This window comes from Plecotus auritus (assembly GCF_963455305.1).
Source record: "Plecotus auritus genome assembly, chromosome: 9".
In the NCBI taxonomy this organism is placed as follows: domain Eukaryota; kingdom Metazoa; phylum Chordata; class Mammalia; order Chiroptera; family Vespertilionidae; genus Plecotus; species Plecotus auritus.
The window spans coordinates 149,697,161-149,718,459 of NC_137783.1; the positions used below are offsets into that span (position 1 = coordinate 149,697,161).

The 21,299-nt window shown below is 43.4% G+C and overlaps 2 protein-coding genes across 9 annotated transcripts in view; one reads left to right on the top strand and one right to left on the bottom strand.

The window, feature by feature from the left end:
• Positions 1-1,543: 1,543 nt before the first annotated feature.
• RBM4B (RNA binding motif protein 4B) lies at positions 1,544-17,877 on the top strand. 6 transcript variants are annotated; one of them, XR_013961588.1, is made up of 5 exons: positions 1,544-3,094; positions 5,829-6,252; positions 12,327-13,003; positions 14,838-15,059; positions 15,663-17,877. XR_013961588.1 is itself a non-coding variant. In XM_080687051.1 (4 exons), exons 1-3 carry the CDS (start codon positions 2,390-2,392, stop codon positions 12,992-12,994), a joined length of 1,797 nt encoding a protein of 598 aa, XP_080543177.1. In that variant the 5' UTR covers positions 1,544-2,389; the 3' UTR covers positions 12,995-13,003; positions 15,743-17,877. The 6 variants fall into 6 exon arrangements, 4 of the variants coding, with proteins under 4 accessions (XP_080543177.1, XP_080543178.1, XP_080543180.1 ...); XR_013961589.1 differs by lacking the exons at positions 1,544-3,094; positions 14,838-15,059 and adding exons at positions 4,992-5,137; positions 11,003-11,105 and having other exon boundaries at positions 15,743-17,877; XM_080687051.1 differs by lacking the exon at positions 14,838-15,059 and having other exon boundaries at positions 15,743-17,877.
• LOC308257445 (RNA-binding protein 14) overlaps positions 6,820-21,299 on the bottom strand; it is a 45,689-nt gene continuing 31,209 nt past the window's right edge. For 2 of the 3 annotated variants that reach the window (XM_080687049.1, XM_080687040.1), the window contains exon 3: positions 14,899-15,035. In XM_080687049.1, the coding sequence (XP_080543175.1) occupies positions 14,959-15,035 (77 nt within the window). In that variant the 3' untranslated portion in view covers positions 14,899-14,958. Of the gene's footprint in view, positions 6,957-14,830; positions 15,036-21,299 lie in introns of those variants that run through there. The other variant, XR_013961586.1, reaches the window with a different exon arrangement.

Here is a 21,299-nt window from a genome sequence, read left to right on the forward strand (position 1 = left end):
GACTATCATCAGCCATGACAAAGACAGGGTCAGGTGTGTGCAGGCTCAGGACTAGCACAACCCAGCCCCAGAATGGCTTCCAACCATGCTATCTGGTAGACCAGATGGACCACAGAATAATTATCCCTTTCTCTTAAGAAAATCAGATTTAGCCAAAACCGGTTTGGCTCAGTGGATAGAGCGTCAGCCTGTGGACTGAGGGGTCCCGGGTTCGATTCCGGTCAAGGGCACGTAACTTGGTTGCGGACACATCCCCAGTAGGAGGTGTGCAGGAGGCAGCTGATCGATGTTTCTCTCTCATCGATGTTTCTAGCTCTCTATCCCTCTCTCTTCCTCTCTGTAAAAAATCAATAAAATATATTTTTAAAAAAAATCAGATTTAGAAATATCCATAGTAAACATGTAGATAAATGTAACTAGAACAATCTGTCATGGACTAAATGGAAGAATACATCAGCACCATAACCTCTTGTTCTTCAGGTACAACTGTAAAATCCCCATTATATAAAGGAAAAGTCAGCATTGTGGAATGTTCAAGGAATCTGGGTATTTTACACACTAAGAAGGCAGGCCTCGGGGTTGAGAGGAAAGCAATAATTGGAAATTTTAGGAGGAAATGTATATGGGGGTGAGAAAATGGAGCAATTACCATTTTAATGTATAAAAGATAAGTGAAGGTCCTACAGAATGGTGCAATCAGTCATTGGGAATGGAAAAGGAATGAAAGTGGGATTTGAGCGTCACGAACACACACATGACAGCTAAAGCTACCAGAGTGCATGAAGCCTTAAGGACAGGACATAGCAGATAAGCCTAAGGTGAGGAAGTAAGTGTTGGGAGACACCTTTAGATCTGAGTGGAAGAAAAGTTCCAGGAAAGAAGACAGAATGGTATGGAGCAGAGAGGGATGTGAGATAGGTTAGAGCACAAAAAGACAACAATGTAGGCACCACACATCAATGGGGAAATATGGACAGATAAAAATGGAGTAATTATTTAAAAAAAAAAACATGTTTACATTTTTACCTAATACCATCTCCAAGGGTGAATGCTGGATCTGTGCTGTCCAATACAGCAGCTACAAGCCACATGTGGCTACTGAGCACTTGAAATATGGCTAGCTGAATTGAGATGTGTTCTAAGTGCAAAATGCTCACTGGATTTCAAAGACTGAAGAGGAAAAAAAGAAGGTATCTCATTAAGAATTTTTATATTGCCCTAGCTGGTATGGCTCAGTGAATAGAGTGTCAGCCTGCAGACCAAAGGATCCAGGGTTCGATTCTGATCAAGGACATGTACCTTGGTTGCAGGCTCCTCCCTGGCCCGGGCCCTGGTTGAGGCTCGTGCAGGAGGCAACCAATCAATGTGTTTCTATCATATCGATGTTTCTCTCTGTCTTCTCCTCTCTCTTCCACTCTCCCTAAAAATCAATGGGAAAAAAATACTCTTGGGTGAGGATTAACAAAAACAAACAGACAAAAGATGAATTTTTATATTGCTTATGTGTTGAAATGATCTTTTAGCTATATTGGGTTTCAAAAGTATTAAAGTTTATTTTACTTTTTAAATGTGTTTACTAGACAATTTTAAATTATATATATGGCTCACATATTTCTATTTGGACAGCACTGCTCAAAATGAACTACAGCCCTAAAAGTGAAAGGTAGAAACATTGTTAAGTCTGAAGAGGGAATGATGATAGCTCTCCTCCATCTCTCTGCACAGATAGTCATTGATTTCACAGCTATAGGTGGAAGGGTGGACTGGTTTCTAGAGAACAACCTAGCAATTTCACCCTGAGTTTATACCCTCCCAAATTCTCACATGGATCCAGTAGAGCATTCATAATCAACATAAGGATGCTAATTTCAACCTTGTGTGCAATGGTGGGGAGTTGGAGGGAACCTGATGCCCTACATCCAGAGATGAATCAGAAAAATAAGGTGGTTGCATACTGTGAAGTATTACTCAGCTGTTAGCTATGACACAGTAACATAGCACTTAGTGAAAAATGTTAGAAACAATGAGCTCTACAACACAATTTACATAAATTAGAAGAAACCAACTGTAAAAAGATATTTGCAACAATCTAGGGAAATTTAAATATAAGTATCAGGTAATATTAGCATAGCATATGCTGGATGTTTTAATTGGAAGCAGATAGTGAGGCCTTAATAGCAGAAATTACATTATGTCTGGGATTTGCTCTTCAAATCTCCAGCCCTCCTCCAAAAGAGTAAAGGGGCTAATGAAGTGTCAGCAAAATGTAATGGTCAAATCTGGGTAAAAGGTCCCTAGGAGTTCATTATAATATTCTCGATTTGTGCCCTTTGAAATTGTCCACATACAGCATTTTAATGGGAAAAAAGCAAATGTGCCCTAAGAAGACATGTCTTGCAAGAACACAAACAAAATAATGCACATTAAACTCACTAGAATGGTTGCCTCTGAGGGGCAGGGAGAGGAGATAAAGGGAATAGATAAGAGTAAGGAAATAGGTGGGGCTCTGCCGGACTGTGTCCCTGTTCCCCGGTGCAGCCTCCTCGCCATTGGCGACGCGAACAGCGAGATCCAGCGGCACACGGAGCAGCGGGCGCTGTGCCTCGAGGTGCGCGCCGGCCCGGAGTCGGCAGGCATCGCCCTCTTCAGCCATGAAGATATATGTGTATTCGAGCGCTCAGTGTCCCGTGAAACGGAGTGCAGCCGCGTGGGCAAGCAGTCTTTCCTCATCACCCTGGGCTGCAACAGCGTCCTCATCCAGTTCGCTACATCCAGTGATTTCTGTTCCTTCTACAGCATCCTGAAGTCCTGCCGGGGCCATACCCCGGAACGGTGTTCAGCGAGCGGAAGGAAGAGTCCTCGCCGTGCAGTATTTCCAGTTTTATGGCTACCTGTCCCAGCAGCAGAACATGATGCAGGACTACGTGCGGCAGGCACCTACCAGCGTGCGATACTGCAGAACCACACGGACTTCAAGGCCAAGATTGTTCTGGATGTTGGCTGTGGCTCTGGAATCCTGTCATTTTTTGCTGCCCAAGCTGGAGCCAGGAAGATCTCCGCGGTGGAGGCCAGCACCATGACCCAGCTCGCCGAGGTCAGTGGCCCACTGGAACCCCTGCCTGTCCTGGTCCTTCAGCTATATGCCCGCTCTAACCTGGGAAGCTGGCCCTGCTGGGAGCCCCCAGGAGACCTGACCCCCTGGATTTAGGGGATTGTGGGGACATCACTTCTCTTTGGTTTTTTATCCTCAAAACCTGAGCTGAGGTGGTGTCCCCACCATGACTGGTAATCAACTACTAGGTTCGGGGGTGATTTGGGGTCTTCAAAGGCTTGGTGGCCTTGTGCTTCAGGGGATTGTGCAGTCACACAGGCCAGGGTGAGATCTCAGACCTGGCCAGTGGCCTGCCTCTCTGAACCCCACTTCCCACATCTGTGAAATGTGCGTAAAAACAGGGTTTCATTTCATTAAAGCTGTCATTTTCTTTGTTCAAAAAAAAAAAAAAAGAGTAAGGAAACGGGAAAGAAATGGAATGTTACTGTCAGAGCTATGCAAAGAAACTGTATAACAACTGAAGAAAGGATGATGAGTGAAACAAAAATTTTAGAAGGGTTAATACTGATCAAAGGACATTAGTTTTAATGATCTCAGAAAATTCTGGGAATTGGGGAGGAGAACAGAACCCAAAACAGTGCATAAAGGTGGATGATAGCAAGTTCAGACCCTTCATTTGTGAAGTCAGTATAGTGAAGACGAGTGAAAGCTATTTCAGAAATGGCTAAGGAGGTCCCTATACATGTTTTAAAAGTTTGAGGGTGGAGAAAAACTGGAAATGGCCAAGAGAATAAGGGAAGAAGAGAGGTAGATACTAGTAGATGGGAGACAAGAATGACTGTTATTAGAATTGCAAGAACAGTGCCTCTTCTGAAATAGTTGGGAAGCAAAACGATCCCAGTGAAAGAAACATATCAAAATAGTTGGGGAGGAAGAAGGCAGCATCAGGAGTTTGTGCCTGTGGTATCAGAACAGCTTCTATGAAGCCATTACTTTTCTGAGATCATTAAAACGAATGTGTGAATTCACTCCACCGTGAGGAACCCTGATTGACAATCACCCTGGCATGCTCTACTCATAGATAAACAGTCCATCTCTCCACAAACGTCTGTTCTTTGTTCAAGGGTGACAGTAACCCACCTGATAGCTTCCCTTTGGCCACCAGGAGGTGCCCTTAGACCATGGCTGTCTAGTCCAGAGAGGGACTCACAGTTGTCTGTCCAGCAGCTTAGTGTGGATGTGGAGACCCTATCCCCACCCAAATCAAGGAACCTCTCTGGGCCTTTGCACCAAGTATTCCTTTGGTGTGCTCACCACAGATGCGGTTCTGGGGAGGACACACAGAGCTCATACCCTGGCTAGAGAGAGAACCAGCCACGTCTTCTGGTGTACATAAGCAAACAGAACATGACTAAGGGAGCCTTGATAGAACGCCTCCTAGAGCTATCCCAGCTCCGCTGTCTTTGGTTTTGTTTCCTCATCAATGAATAACATGCTTGTAATGAAAAGTTCTTAATTATGTTTAAAGCTTTACAAAAAATGACTAGGTTTGCTCAAAATGTGTATTTCTAAAATGTGGTACCAAGCTGGCAACCCTTTTTAGGGGACCCAGTGAGGTAACCCTTTGTCATCAGCTGCCGGCCCCCGACCCCCGCTTCAGCAGGCCCTTATAGCATCACCCATTGTGATGATGGTTAGTGACACCCGGCTTTCTGATTTCACCAAGGCAGTGTTTGCGTCCCGAACCTTTCTGACGCGTGAGCACCGACCCCCCCTTCCAGAGTGGTGATTGGCGAGTTGGGGCCGGGGGCGGGCTGACCTCTGCTCCGCAGTGCCGTCACCAGCTGGCCCCGCCCCCGTGTCGGGGTCGCCGGGAGCTGAGCCAGGGGCAGTTATTTACATGCGGCCGTGGGATTGGTCGCCCGGCTCCCGCGAGGGGGAGGGGAGGGGAGCGCGCACTCCCGCGTGCGTGAGCTGGCGCGCGAGGAAGGGCCGGGTCGCGCGGAGGCTCGAGCGGCCTTCGCCATTTTGTAGGGTTCTCTCTGACGCGGGAGCCGCCGCCACCGCCGCCGCCGCCCCCCGGAGGTAAGAGGGGGGTTTTGTGGGTGTGTGGGGAGCCCGAGGGCGGGTTGGGACGGCCCAGGCCGGGCCTCAGCGGACGGAGACGGCCCCGGGCTTGGGTTTCTCTGGGGGAGGTCCGGGGAAGACAACGGGAGGAGGCGGGGCCGGGTCTCCGGAGGAGGCGGGGCAGGGGTCGGGTCGAGCCTTTGTTGGGACCAAGGACTGCAGGTTGGGCCGCTGGGGAGGGGGGGAGGGAATAGGGAGGTGTCCTGGATTGGGACCCAAGGGGCCTTATTTTGAGAGTATCTTGAAAGGTGAAGCCTGAGGGAGGAGAGGTACACAGATTTCCCTCCAAAACCTTGCGACCGGGGACACTCAGATATGTGCCTCTTGCCCCCGGCTTGAGCGCTTCTCTTTCCTGCCCCAAAAGAGTATTTTAAGACGTGGAACAGCTAAAGCTGTCACTTAAATGCTCCTCATTTCACAGAGGTGATGGAGAATGCACTGACCCCGACCTCCTGTTGGTGTGCCCCACACAGCTCTCACTACTCCCCAAGAACAACCCTTTCTCCTTCTATTGAGAAAAAAATAACGGACATCTATGCGAGGGTCTTGAAGGTACCAAGAACTTATGTGAAGGATTTAACCAAAGGCAACGCACTGAGATTGTCCACTGCACCCCTAACTTTTGGAAATTTTGTTTCTTCTCTCTCAGGCTTTCGTCAGGATGGTGAAGCTGTTCATCGGTAACCTGCCCCGGGAGGCCACAGAGCAGGAGATCCGCTCACTCTTCGAGCAGTATGGGAAGGTGCTGGAATGTGACATCATTAAGAACTACGGCTTTGTGCACATAGAGGACAAAACGGCGGCAGAAGATGCCATACGCAACCTGCACCACTACAAGCTGCACGGGGTGAACATCAATGTGGAAGCCAGCAAGAATAAGAGCAAAGCTTCAACCAAGTTACATGTGGGCAACATCAGTCCCACTTGTACCAACCAAGAGCTTCGGGCCAAGTTTGAGGAGTACGGTCCAGTCATCGAATGTGACATCGTGAAAGATTATGCCTTCGTACACATGGAGCGGGCAGAGGATGCCGTCGAGGCCATCAGGGGCCTTGACAACACAGAGTTTCAAGGTGAACTGCTCTGGGGTCTTGGCAGAACTGAGTGGGGTCTAGGTCAAGACAGGCAAGAACACAGGACCATGGGGCTGGCAGGATGGTCCCTTTTAGCTGGAAATAATAGGAAGATTGTATGTTTACCATTCTTGAGATTTGCCAAATCCTTTTCAGATTGTCAACAACTACATAGAATCACAAACTCTGGGTTACTTTATCCTTCAGGCTTCACTCATTTCAATGCTGTTGGGAGTTTAATCTGCCTGGGCATGAGTACCTCATGGGAGAAGGGAGGATAAGTCTGTGGCTTATCTGCTGCTTTTGTTATGGCCTGGAAGCCTTATGTTTGAGAGGTTAGATGTGTAGAATTTATACTCTTTACTACCATGCGTGATGGGTTGTAGTGGGCAAGAGAAACAAAAACATGTGGAGGAATCCCTTTGTTATAAATTTGGGTGGTGAATCTGGATTTGGGGGGAGTATCTTTTGAGTGCTCAAATTTGTTCAGCTCAAGCAGAGCCAGAAACCATGGACTAAAGATTCTCCTCAGCTTATGTCCCAATAAACCCATCGCAAGTTGAAAATATCGTTCAGTTGAAAATACATTTAATACTATACCATACAATATCATTTGTTTGCCCTTGTGACCGCCTGGCTGAAGGAGTTGTGGATGGGGCACCACTGCCCAGCATCATGAGAGTATCATACCACATACCGATAGCCTGGGAAAAGATCAAAATTCAAAATATGGTTTCTAATGAATGCATATTGCTTTCACACCATCATAAAATCGAACCACCGTAAGTCGGAGACTGTCTGTATTCTGCCCCATCTATTATTTAATTCTAAAGGTAAAAAATTCTAAAATAATTAGATTGGATGGGAATGATGGTCCTGCTTCTGAGGAGATCCAGTAAGATATTCTAGTAAATAATATGTTATTTATACCAATCATAAAGGTACATAGGTTGTCATTAATACCACAGGAGGTCATCTGATGACTCTAGAACTGTACTGTCCACAGATAGCTATTAATTTGAAATTAAATAAAATTTAAAATTCAGTTTCTCAATTGTACTGCACCCAGAAGGCACACAAGGCGAGTGGCTACTGTATTAATGCAGATATGGAACACTTCCATCATCATAGAAAGTTCCATTGGACAGCACTGTTCTACAAGGTTTTTGTTGATAGTGTCATCTTGAACCACACATTTACAGCCACTACTCAGGGTCATAAATTAACACAATTTTTTGAGTGCCAGTAAAAGAGTTGTTAAGAAGTACTTAAGGGCCCTCTGCTAAACCTAGAAAACAGAAAAGAAATGGAAGAAGAGGAAAAGTTGACCAGAAAAAGGTAAGAAAGTTTGCAAATAGAGGAGATTGCAGATAGTGCAGCAAATATCTCTGGTCACAGCCAGTGGTGCCCTGGCCTTTAGCTGCTCTTCTCTTTAAAGCTTAGGGCAAAAGTCCTTAGATACTTGCTCTTGTTAACTAGTCGTATGACTTTGGACTAGTGTTTTATCCTGTGCTTCATCTCCCCCACTTATAAAACAGAGTTAGTAACCCCTGTGGTACATCCTTCACAGGATAGTAGTGAGGCTAGAATGAGGTATAGGTGTGAAAGTGTTTTGACAGTGAAAACACTATCTGGTGAAAGGTGAGTGTTCACAACAATGAATGTTTCTGTTATGGTTAGAAACTTGTTTAAAATATGATAGCTTTTTAAAAAATATGTTTTTATTGATTTCAGAGTGGGAGAGCAAGAGAGGAATAAAAACATAAATAATGAGAGAATAATTGATTGGCTGCCCCCTGCACATCCCTACTGGGGTACGAGCCCACATCCTGGGCATGTGCCGATTGGGAATCGAACCGGTGACCTCTTGGTTTATGATTCGACCCTCAACCATTGAGCCGCACCAGCTGGGCATGATAGCTATTCTTATATATTTGTTTTTATTTTATCTTGAAAAGCTGTTGCACTTCAGACAGCTTTAAAGATATATTTAGTATTTTCATTTGATAGGGGAGGGAATCATGAATAGTGGCAGAGAAAAATGTGGGTTCTCTTTTGACAGGTAACAAGCAAAATGTAAAAAGAATGCAGTTAAAGTCAGGTATAAACTGCAGAGAGCCTGGCTGGTGTGGCTCAGTGGTTGAGCATCAACCCATGGTCCATTTGATTCCCTGTCAGGGCACATATCCAGATTGCAGGCTCGGTCCCCAGTAGGGGGCATGCAGGAGGTAGGGGATCGAGTCGGTGCTTGTGCCCTGACCAGGAATCGAATGGTTCATAGGTCAGTGTTCAACTATTGAGCCACACCAGCTGGGCAATAAAAAAATATTTTTTAAAAAATATGTGGTGAATCTAAGATGACCTTTGTTTAAATATGTGGTGAATCTAAGATGAGCTTTGTTTAAAAAAAAACCCACAAAACTGCAGAGAAACTTCACAGTTGAATAAAGAGATACAGTCCAAAATATGCATATAAAAGTCAGTTAATTGGGGGAAGTTGGTTTGAGAGGAATGTGTGTTTTAATAAACAGGTTTAACTACTTTACGAAGTAAATATCTGACTACACACGATTCTTAAGATTTTTTATAATGTAATCCTTGGAAAGAAAGATCCTTTATTTGGTTTTCATGTTCTTAGCCTGACCCCTCTGGAGGAAGTACTCCAAGTTACACACATAGACGTTTTTATAACCAGCTTCCCCCTCACATGACAAGAGAAAGTTTAGCATCTATAATAATAAAAGCATAATATGCTAATTAGACTGGACTTCCTTCCAGATGACCTTCCGGAGGAAGCCAGGGCTGTGAGGGCTGAGGCAAGCCACTGCGGCTGCGAGGGCCAAGCCCCTTGCACGAATTTCGAGCATCAGGCCTCTAGTTGGATATAAGTTGCAGTTTTACAGAAAATACAATCTAGATACCAATTTATCACATTTTTTGATAAATCCTTTGCAGATATTTAATGAAGGTAGCATCTTAAGAATACCACTTTAGGCATCAATTGAACTTTTATATGTTAATGACTGCCACTTAGGCTTCTGACTTGTTTGACTTCTAAAAGGAAACAGCAGAATCTGAGTTTACCTGGGTCTTTCAGGGTCTGTTCCCTCTCCACAGCAGCAGTGAACTGCACCCCTATTGAGTTAGCAAACCAAACAGCTTGCATTGGAAAACCTTAAAGAAGCCTTCCTAAATAACAGTTCCGGCAGCTGAACTGGGAATATTTAAGAGTTCAGGTGTCTTGTGTTTCTCCCCCCCGCCCCCCAATATGTAAACAAGCATTAAATTGAAGTACTATTGTGTGTCAGCTACATCCCCAGCCTCTGGATCCTGGCAATGATAGGAGTTCAGCAATTAGGATCCCAGGTTGCCCACCTCAACATTTTAATACTCCTTTTTGTTTCAGAATTCAGGAAAAAACACTTTTATTGGGCTAGTTTTCTGAAAAATGTTGGCAGTGCATTTCAGTAACTTTTGAAGGTCTCAGGAAATCTTTACGTTTTCCAAGTGTAGGAGAGTGGTAGAATTTACTTTCAGTTTTTTTTTTTTAATATATTTTATTGATATTCCACAGAGAGGAAGAAAGAGGGATAGAGAGTCAGAAACATCAATGAGAGAGAAACTTCGATCAGCTGCCTCCTGCACACCTCCCACTGGGGATGTGCCCACAACCAAGGTACATGCCCTTGACCGGAATCGAACCCGGGACCTTTCAGTCCGCAGGCCGACGGCTCTATCCACTGAGCCAAACCGGTTTCGGCTTACTTTCAGTTTTATTTGCTCTGGTTCCTTAAGATAATAGAGAAGCACAGTATTTTTTCAATTATTATAAAAACTTTAGGGGATTTAAATTAAAAGCATAGTTACAATCTTCAGGAAGATTGTGTTGGAAAAAAAAACACCTATCCCTTCTATTATAAATCTTTTAGTTCTAGGTAAAAACATAAATAAATAAGTAAAAATAACCGAAGTCCTTTTCACAGTTACTACTAGAGGTAGATTTTGTCACAGATGTCTATAAACTTAGAAGTTCCAATCTTTTAGATCTTTAGAAGTTCCTTAAAGCAGGGATAAAGACTGGATGAATTAACAGAAGCATCAAGGAAAAATCACTGGTTTTTGTTTCTAAAAAAAAAAAAAAAAAAAAAAAAAAAGAGAGAAAAGCACCCAAAATCTATAAAAGTAAAGAGCAAGTTAAATTGCAATTTTTTCCTTAAAAATGTATTTCTAAGTTTCCTGGATTGACTGCTTTTTAGATTGGCATGGTTACTCTGACTTCACAATTGGAGCACAGTTTGTGTCTGTCACACAGATTAATGTCACCATGCATGGTTAAAAGACAAATAATTTGTAATGCTCCAGTCTCAATTATAGCGAACCCTACACTTTCTATATAAATTGGAGCAAAAAGTCTATGTGTTTTTGTTCTATGCATAGTTAGCATGTGGCCCTTAACTTCTAAGAATTGGAATAAGAATATTCATATCTCTGAAAACAGTGGGATGGCTAAATGCTGCTTTCAGAGAATTATTGCCATTTGATATCTGTTGGCTGTATCAATGGTGATGGTGGATACTGCCTCTCTGCTAGCAATTGGAAGTAAAACTCTGAGCACCTTTATTTCTGCTAAAGAAAGGGTTTAAGTTGGAGGCAGCAACTGCTGGAAACTGGGGTGGTAGGAATCTTAGACATTGGGCAGAAATGAGTTTGACTAAAGTGATATTACTGCACTAACCCGCTCCCCTCTCAGGGTCAGTGCATGGCGCTGTTCTGGCTGCCGTCCTGAATCGGGCTGTTTCCAACAGGATGGTGGAGCACGAGGCCTCCTATCGCATAACTGCATCCAGAACAAGGTCTGTCAAAGAGAGAGCAACTTGCTGATCGTGGAGGGGGGAAATTGGTTCTGAGCAGCCCTTAAGAGTGATGTCTGTACTGGCTGTGTTTTGGCTATAATTTGAAAAGCATTGACTTGATCTCCAAAGTCTTAGGCCAGTGGTCGGCAAACTGCGGCTCGCGGTTTGCCGCTCTTTTGACTAATGAGTTTGCCAACCACTGTCTTAGGCAGTTTGAGACTAAATACTGCCCCAAATACCCATTTTCTCAAACTGCTTTTAAAGACCTTGGATGCTTTCATCAGTAAGGGTGCCTGGGCTTGGTGGTATACAAACCCAGGGCAAAAACTGTTTCTTCTCTTAACTGTTCATTAGTGCTGGTCATCCCCTGAATGTGGCTTGTTTGTATGGGTGCCCAGAGGACTTTAGACAAATGCTGCATTTTTCTAACAAATAGATAATCCCCTCTAAAGAACTGTAAACTACATGGCAGGATGAAATGTTAATTATTCCATTACATGGGAGCACAACATCCCTAAGAAACCAGTACTGCTTCAAGATCTCATTTTGCTGTTGAGAGACCTTGGTCAAATAGTACTCTTTCCCACAGTAGGCATGCTGAAAAAAGTGGGGGTGGGGTTGAAATCTGAAGAGTCTTATAACTTATAAAGTATATGATGAATCAGGTATGATTTGTGTAACCAACATAGCCTTCTGTGACACCTGCAATAATGGCTGGAGGAAACAAGATGGACTTAGAAGTTTGCTGTGGTCTTTAAGCTGCAGTAAATGCTCAGGCCTAATGTGGCCCTGAGTAAATCAGGGAGAGGTTGGTAAGATACTTTCCAAATCTGGCATAACTGAGGTTTTGTTGGATATTTGATTTGGAAGAATTGGCAGGTTTTGAATTGCTACAATCTCATAGTCCCATTTAAAATAAAATCTCACAGTCTTAGCAGTGAAAAGTGGAAACTTTCCATTTCTGTATATTGTGGAGACAGATGTAGGATGGAATTCAGTCTACCTAGTGTAAGTAGAAAGTGTTGACTGGTCTCTGAGGACCCAAATTTTCTAGCTCTTATCTATAGTAAAACTTTAACTGCTTTTGGAGGGGTTTGCTGAAACAGAATCTCAGGAGTGTGTGTATGTATGTGTGTTTTGTGCCAACTAGTTTACTTTCATTTTGTGGAGGATAAAAAATTCTCAGTGAGTTATAATAAATCTTATATCTGTTTTCTCAAGGCAAAAGAATGCACGTGCAATTATCTACAAGCCGCCTTCGGACTGCTCCTGGGATGGGAGACCAGAGTGGCTGCTATCGGTGTGGGAAGGAGGGGCACTGGTCTAAAGAGTGCCCAGTAGATCGTACGGGTCGCGTAGCAGACTTTACTGAGCAGTATAATGAACAATACGGAGCTGTGCGCACGCCTTACACCATGGGCTATGGGGAATCCATGTATTACAACGATGCATATGGAGCACTCGACTACTATAAGCGTTACCGGGTTCGCTCTTATGAGGCAGTGGCAGCAGCAGCAGCAGCTTCTGCATACAACTACGCAGAACAGACCATGTCCCATCTGCCTCAAGTCCAGAACACAGCTGTGACCAGTCACCTCAACTCCACTTCTGTTGATCCCTACGACAGACACCTGTTGCCGAACTCAGGTGCTGCTGCCACCTCAGCTGCTATGGCTGCTGCCGCTGCCACCACTTCTTCCTATTATGGAAGGGACAGGAGCCCCATTCGTCGTGCTGCAGCTGTGCTCCCCACAGTTGGAGAGGGCTACGGTTATGGGCCAGACAGTGAGCTGTCTCAGGCTTCAGCAGCTGCACGGAATTCTCTGTATGACATGGCCCGGTATGAACGGGAGCAGTATATGGACCGAGCGCGGTACTCAGCCTTTTAAAAACTGGAGGTGAGAGTGGGGTAGGTGTGGTTAAAAGATTCCATTTAGTTCCCTTGAAAGAGACCCATGCTGCAGAGGGGAAGGTAAAGCCACCTGTTTGCTGTCAGGACATTAGTATCCTAAAGGTATAAATTACTTGTTTAAATATTTCTCTAGCTCAGTGATCGGCAAACTCATTAGTCAACAGAGGAGCAAACCACGGCTCGTGAGCCGCATGTGGCTCTCGAGCCGCAGTTTGCCGACCACTGCTCTAGCTTAAGCCAGAGGTTCATGTGGCCTGTTGAGGTTTTAGTGTTTTGACTCCAACAATCTTATTCCTTCTGAGAGAAGAAACTGAGTTTGTTAGTGAGAATACTGTTGTTAAATTAATTGTAAACTAATCTGGGTTACAGAAACAGAGTTAAGAGAACTAATACTTGTTAAGTGCCCTCTGTATATATCGTATCATTTAACCTACACAATAAGCCTTTAAAGTATGTTCTGTTGTAGAGAGAAGGGAACTAAGCCTCAGGTTAAGTACTTTGCCTGGAGTCATCTGGTAATTGAGAAGTAGAGCCAGAATTCAAACTTAGGCCTGGCTGATTCCTAAACCCATTATCTTTCCACTAAAGTCACTGTGATGTAAACTGAAGAGTACAGGTTCAGGAGTTAATAATGCATGTCACGGTGAGAATTTTAATTATAGCTTTAGACTTCCAATTGGCTAATAAAACTACTACTTGGGTCATTAACCTTTATCAGAGGAACCTCTTCTAATATATAGCTATAAGCCAAATAAAGTTTATAAATTTTCAGTGTTTAGTTATAAGACACTTGCTTGAAATCGGAATGTTTTAATGCCACTGTCCCATGAAGTTCCTTTTTAGTAATCTGGAGCAGTGGTCGCCAACCTTTTGGATCTTATGGACCACCAGTGGTCCGCGGACCACCGGTTCGCGACTGCTGCTCCAAAGGTTTCCTTAAGGTTTCCTTAAACCAGCGGTCGCCAACCTTTCGGACCTCATGGACCACCTGTTGGCGACCGCTGATCTGGAGCATCTCATTGTACATAGGCACTAAGCCGTATCTCTGCATAGTCAGTGATACTTTCATGTACAGCCTGATGCTTCCCTTTTTTCCCAGCAAGTTTTGTTTGGTTTGAGAGGAACATTTAAGGAACTAGATAAACCGGATAATTTTTGATGTGTATAAAATCCCACAGGTGACCCTGGGAATTTAATTCTTCCTACTTCAGGAAATGAATGCAAAGATGTTAGGAGGGCAAGAGTAATTAGATTGACAAATCACTTCAAGTAGAAATGGTATCATGTCAACTTTCTACTCTCCTGGTTTTCCTTGTACCTTGAAATTGAGAATCACTTGAATGGGAGGTCTAATAACAAAGTTAAACTTAGTTACCACTGAGTTTTCAGGGTTCCTAACTTCCCCCGTTGGTATATGCTTAGAAAAAAACAAAGCAATAGGAACTGCCCTTTGTCATAGTGAGAAGCAAATTTGGCATGAACGTGTGGCAGGTGATACCCTTATGACCATGAGACCATGACAAGACTGGGATCTCCTGAGACCATTGTGCAGTAGTGTGTTCATGTGCATGAAGTTGATAACCTTACAACCTGTGTAGTTTGCCATTACTTTTTACTTTTAATACAGCTGAATCTGCCATGAAATGGGATATGCCTCTAAAATAAGGTGAATATTTATCTGTCAGATAACTTTTTCTCTTGAATGTTTCAAAGTTAAATATTGTTAGTATATAGTATTTTAAAGTGAATTTTGAGTGCAAGCAGTGGTTGTTCAACTAACCTCTTTTTAACGATGACTTTTAAAGAAACTTACCTTCCAGGTGTGAACCTCAAATGGACTGAATAACCCTGAGTTGGTTGCAGTCCCAGGAGCCTGATGGTAATGAGGCTGCCAGGATGAAATACTCCAGAACTGTTGGGGATCCAATTTCGGGTCTCACTCTAGCAGAACTGATTCAAGAACGTCACAGCTTTTGAAGTCCATTGGCACAGATCAAGACCAAGATTTGGCCCTTTGTCTGTAATAAGTAGAGGAGCTTGGTGTGAGTTAACTTTTTTTTCCCCCCAGCCATTGGTGTCTGGAGCTTCCATCATCAATGGAAGAATTAGAGAATTTTAGGATTTCTTCTTTTGATTTGATAAGGGAGATGTATGTGGTCAATTAGGGGAACTACTAGAATTATGGTTCTAAATCTATGACTGATCTGTAGGTATGCTGGAGGGTAAACAAACACTCCTTGATACCCTTTGTGATTGTTCCTTTTGAAAACTTATTTACTGTGAAAGATGATACAAATTTAGAATAAATAGAGCAGTTGGCCATATTTGAGATCTTAGCATCTTCTGCTTTTCCTGGACCCAAAAATTAAATTATAGTTCTTGATAGTCTGTATGCCCTTTGGCATAGTGAGAATAGCTTTGTATCACAGAAGTTGTCTTGCCTGAAAAATGGATAAGAAAATGAGAAATATGTATTTATCATCAACACAACAGTCTTCCAGATAGATTGCTTCTAGTTCTATTATAGCTGTAAGTAGAGTCCTATATATAGTCATAATAGAGTCCTGGGTAATTACATGGGATAAGTTTGATCCAGTCTGACTTGGTTTTGTTTTGTTCTTTGTTCTTTTCCCCCTGGAATACAGGACAGGACCAGGGCCCTTGTATCCGAGCCAAGCTGCTCTCCAGGCACTGTGTAAGCCTCTTGTGTTGTGCTCTCTTTCAGGTAGGATAATTGTGGACTGAACCCTCGGGCTGCGGTCATATATGAGAACTTGCTTCGCGCGGTCCCCTTTGCCGGGATGTTTCCATTGCTTCATGTTTCAGTAAACAAAGGAGTTTGTGACCAACTATGTTTTCTTTCTTAATTTAATTCTTCTAAGTTGACTTTTCTTTTTTCCTAATATGAGGGTCTATAGCCTTTCATTCTATTCCTTATATTCCCAGCCTCTGAGCAGCCCTAGGTAAGGATTATGCTGGCACCCCCTTTTTCCTGTACAGTGGAACCCTCTTATCTTGCTTTCCATAGGAGTTGAATCCTCCTTCCTGTCTACCTGAAACATCTCCTTAGCCTTTAAAATGACCATTTAGTGGCAAGCAACCTTTTCCTCTTCTGTTAGCTCTGGGCTTAACATTGAAGCTAATCTTCTGAAATTGCTAGGACCACGGGGTGGGGTTGGGGATTTTTTTTTTTTTTTTTTTTTTTTTATGTCTGACATGTGATCGTGGTACAGCATTTGCTGAAATTTAGCCTTGTTTTGCTCCACTCCTCCTTTTTTTTTTAATATTTTGACAAATAAACGTTTCTAACACTTAAGTATCTTTTTGTGTTTGTGTGAAATATTATTTACAACCATTATCTTCTTTCTCAGTTGTGCTCAAACTACAAAATTCAAATGAATTCAAATTTAGATTGTAGAAGTATTTAGTGAAGTAATGTGGCCTCAGCAGAGGATGGAGAGAAGTTAGCTAACTAGCATTTGAGACATGGATAAATATGCTCCTCCTTTCTAAAAACCAGAGCTACGCTTTCCAGTTTAAAGGCTAGCAAACCCAGGTCAGTAGTAACAGAAGTAAGCTGCACAAGGGAGAAGCTGCATCGGGAAAAGGATGAGCCAGAGCATACCCAAGGACCTTTCAGGCTGATTCCATTTGACTTCAGAGTGTGTTTGTTTAAATTCACTTACAAACTATTTTAAGAGTTCTCTTCCCATGGTGTTAATATTCTGCTAGGATTAAACTTTGGCTAAAATGAATAAGATAGTTGTGATAGATCAAAAGAAGAGAAACGTCATAATGTTTTGAGCAGAAAAATGAGGATATTAATGATTGGCAGTGACAACGTTCTGCAATGAAATGTGTCCTCTAGAATTTTTTTACAAAAAGACATAGACATTTTTATTACTATTACTTAGATCCCCATAAATAAGTTTAATGACAGATTCAACCCTACTTAAACTTTATTGTATCCTATATGGATGTTGACATGTAAATTCTGACTGCCCTGGCTGCTGTGGCTTAGTTGGTTGGGCACTGTCCCATGCACCAAAAGGTTGCTGGTTCAATTCCCAGTCAGGACACATGCACGGGTAATGGGCTGGATCCCCAGGTGGGAACATGCAAGAGGCAACCAATTAATGTTCCACTCTGGCATCAATGTTTATCCTTTATCCCTCTCCCTTCCTCTCTCTAAACATCAATAAAAAAATTTTTTTAATTTTGATTTCCTGTGACTATTATAATTATATAGCATTTTCCCCACATATTTTATCCTTACACTTAAAATAATCCTGACCTAGGTGAAGCAAAATTTTCCCGCTTTTTGGGGGTAGGACACAACAATGTAGAGAGGTTAACCTGTCAGTGCATATATTTCAACTAGTAGTGAAGTACACAAAAAGGGAGAATAAAGCAAAGATACTGGGATTTCCTTGTGATTGATCTGCAACATACCCTGCAAAGCAAATAAATATATACAGGTTTGCTGGCCTCACCAAAATCTTCGGTTCTCTAGCCACATGTGGTATTGAGGACTCGAAATGTGGCTAATGAAGCTGAGAAGCTGATTTTTTAAATCTTACAATTAACCACATGTGGCTAGTGGCTACTGTATTGGACAGTTTAGATCAGCAGTCACCAACCAGTGGTCCGTGGACCACTGATGGTCCGTGAGGTCTGAAAGGTTGGCGACTGCTGGTTTACAGAAATCTTTGGAGCAGCGGTCCGCAGACCACTGGTGGTCTGTGAGGTCCAAAAGGTTGGCGACTGCTGGTTTAGATGGTAGAATAGGTTCCTTGTATGAGGAAAATAGCCTTGCAGAATCATAAATTGTTTTTCCCTTAGAAAATCCTTTCATTCCCTTAGAATAGGTAACACTGGGGAAAGGGTTGGCTTTTATCCAATGTAAGAAGACTGCTGAGAAGGAACAAATGTGTTAATTTCTAAACCTCAGTTCTTACATGAAAAATTGCATGTTGTGGGTACATAGACCATTTCAGAGTCCACTGAGGTCCCTCACACTAAAAGCTCCTGAATTAATTTGAATTCCTACTATGAGCCAGGATTTAAGTGGTGAACAAAACGTGGTTCCTAGTAGAGAAGCAAACCCTAGCTATATCTGTGATAAATGTTAGGGAGGGACAAGGACAGGGTGCTGTGAAAACAGTAAGTGACTATCTGTGCAGGGAGATGGAGGAGCGCTACCATCATTCCCGCTCTGGTCCTTCAGAGATCCCATCTCCCCCTCCTTCCATTTCTTACCCAGCTGTGGAACCTAGAGACAAACCTGCTCAAGCTCTGCATTTAGGGTCACCAAATCTCAAAGCTAAAGGGCCCTGCTAGGTTATCAAATAGTTCCACCACCTGACTGCTGAAGACTACAGGATGGGGCAAGACTGCAGCCCTAACAGCAGCCACCCACAAATCCTACCCCACGACCTGGTCCTGTGCAGGCACTGTTTCTGGAATGACTGTTGACAGTGTACTAAGGCAATGAATGGATAAGGCAGAGGATAATATATTCCCAAGAGCACACCATTCAATGGCAGCTTCCATATATACATTTATCATCAAATGCCTGTTTTGTGTTAGGCACTGGAGAAATAATTTTCTTTTTTTAAAAAATATATTTTATTGATTTTTTACAGAGAGGAAGGGAGAGAGATAGAGAGAAACATCAATGAGAGAGAAACATCGATCAGCCACCTCCTGTACACCCCCTACTGGGGATGTGCCCGCAACCAAGGTACATGCCCTTGACTGGAATCGAACCTGGGACCCTTGAGTCCACAGGCCGACGCTCTATCCACTGAGCCAAACCGGTTAGGGCGAGAAATAATTTTCTGACCCCTGAGTAAAGTATCCTATCTAATAAAAGAGTAATATGCAAATTGCCCATCACTCCAACACACAAGATGGCCACCCCCGTGTGGTCAAAGATGGCTGCCCCCATGTGGGCACAAGATGGCCGCCTCAAGATGACCAGCAGGGGAGGGTAGTTGTGGGCGATCAGGCCAGCAGGGGAGGGCAGTTGGGAGGGACCAGGCCTGCAAGGGAGGGCAGTTGGGGCAACCAGGCCTGCAGGGGAGGGCAGTTAGGGACGACCAGGCCTGCAGGGGAGGGCAGTTGGGGGCGACCAGGCCAGCAGGGGAGGGCAGTTAGGGGTGACCAGGCTGGCAAGGGAGGGCAGTTAGAGGTTACCAGGCCGGCAGGGGAGGGCAGTTGGGAGCAACCAGGCCTGCAGGGGAGGACAGTTAGGGGTGACCAGGCTGGCAGGGGAGGGCAGTTAGGGGTGACCAGCCTGCAGGGGAGGGCAGTTAGGGGCAATAGGACCAGCAGGGGAGCAATTAGGCATCGATCAGGCTAGCAGGGGAGTGGTTGGGGGGTGATCAGGCTGGCAGGCAGGCAGGCAAGTGAGCAGTCAGGAGCCAGCTCTCCTGGATTGTGAGAGCAGTCGGGAGCCAGCAGTCCTGGATTGTGAGAGGGATGTCTGACTGCCCTAAACGGACAGTTGGACATCCCTCAAGGGGTCCCAGATTGGAGAGGGTGCAGGCTGGGCTGAGGGACACCCCCCCCCCATGCACGAATTTCATGCACCGGGCCTCTAGTTAGTTAATAAAAGAGTAAGCAAAAAAATAAAATTGGGAAAACTACCACAAAATACACAAACTGGGTGTAGCGGTGGGGGAAATGGAAAGGAGCATCTACTTACAGATTATCAGGAAGGGCCCTCTGATGCTTAATCCTAAAGCTAAGAACTGGAGGATAAATTAGTCCTAAAGTGATCTAGTAGAAAGTTCTCCCAGGTAGAAAGGCATTGAAGCAGGGCAGTATTGGGGGTTTAAGGACCTGAAAGGAATGTCAGTATGGTTAGAGGTGGTTAAGGGCCTAAGATGACACAAGTGTGGGGTAGAGGCCACATTATGGCCAAGTTGGGCAATTGGCTTCTTTTAAATACAATGGGGTATTACTGAAAGGTTCTAAGTTATGGAGTGACTATCTGATTTAAAGTTAATATCATCTCAACTGGAGATTAAAATGAAGAGAGGGAAAAAAGAAGGAAATGAGATGCCAAGAAGCAGCCACTGTAGTAGTCCTACAGGATGATTGTATGGTCTTGACGATGTTGTGGCAAAAACATGAACAGAAGTGGCAACATTTGATATATGATAAAGACTGGATGAGGGGGAATGAGAAGGGAAGAATCAAGGATAAATACAGGGAATCTGGCTGAAGCACCTACGTAGATGGTAATACCATTTAAACAGATGGAGGAGAAATTATTTTGGAGTGAGGAGAGTCACAAGTTTTATTTCAGACAACAGGTTTGAGATGTGTAAGACAACCCAGGAGAATCTCAAGTACAGCAGATCCTCATTCAAAGTTGTTTTAACATTGAAGAGAATACTATACAAACTTAACTGTTTAATATCAATTAGCCTATAATAAAACTGGTTTCATTATACACTGTTTTGCCATAGTCCTAAGAAACTATCAATTACATTGAGGACTTACTGTAGGTCTTTGGATCTGTGAACTTCGAGTGGAGGAGAAGTTTGGGATAAGAATGTAAATTTGAGCTTCCCCATCCATATCAGCATTAACCAATAAAAATAAACTGTGAGCCTCAAATGCAAGCCACATATGTAATTTGAAAAGCTCTAATAGCCAATTTAGCAAAGTAAAAAGAAACAGGTGAAATTAACTATGCTTTTTAATAACATTTTATTTGACTATTTCCAAAATATCATTTCAACATATAATCATTTTAAAAATGAGTATTTTACATTCTTTTTCATACTATGTTCTTCAAATCCCTTGGGTATTTTACACTCATAGCACAGTATGTGTGGCTATGACTATCATGTTGGTCAGCACTACTTCGGATGGCAGATCACAAAGCCAAGGGATTGATAAAATCACCTAGAACAGGGTTTCAGCCTTGGTACTACTGATATTTGGGACTGGTAACTTTGTGGGGGCAGGTGAGCTTATCCTGCAGGATGTTCAGCAGCATCACTGGCCTAGGGATTGTAGGTCCTAGGGAAATGAAAGGAAGGGGTGGGGTGACTTTATGTGAAAATTGCAGAGGTCCAGTTTCTAGCACATAAAAAAACCCAACCAATGTCTGTAACAACATTATGTAAGAGGTCTTCACTGTCACTTCTTATATAATCAAGTTTTTCTCTTCTCTTTTGACCCTTTCCTCTTGACAACCAGTAGCATTTACTGATGACCACTGTCCTCAAGGAGAAATTCTAAATAGCTGTTTGGACAGATCAGGG

What these genes read in the sequence shown, in the direction of transcription:
- RBM4B (XM_080687051.1), top strand. Translation starts at nt 2,390, where the DNA reads ATGTCTTGCAAGAACACAAACAAAATAATGCACATTAAACTCACTAGA. An exon ending in CCATGACCCAGCTCGCCGAG is followed by an intron (nt 3,095 to 5,828) that starts GTCAGTGGCCCA and finishes CTTCTCTCTCAG; the next exon opens with GCTTTCGTCAGGATGGTGAA. An exon ending in TGACAACACAGAGTTTCAAG is followed by an intron (nt 6,253 to 12,326) that starts GTGAACTGCTCT and finishes TGTTTTCTCAAG; the next exon opens with GCAAAAGAATGCACGTGCAA.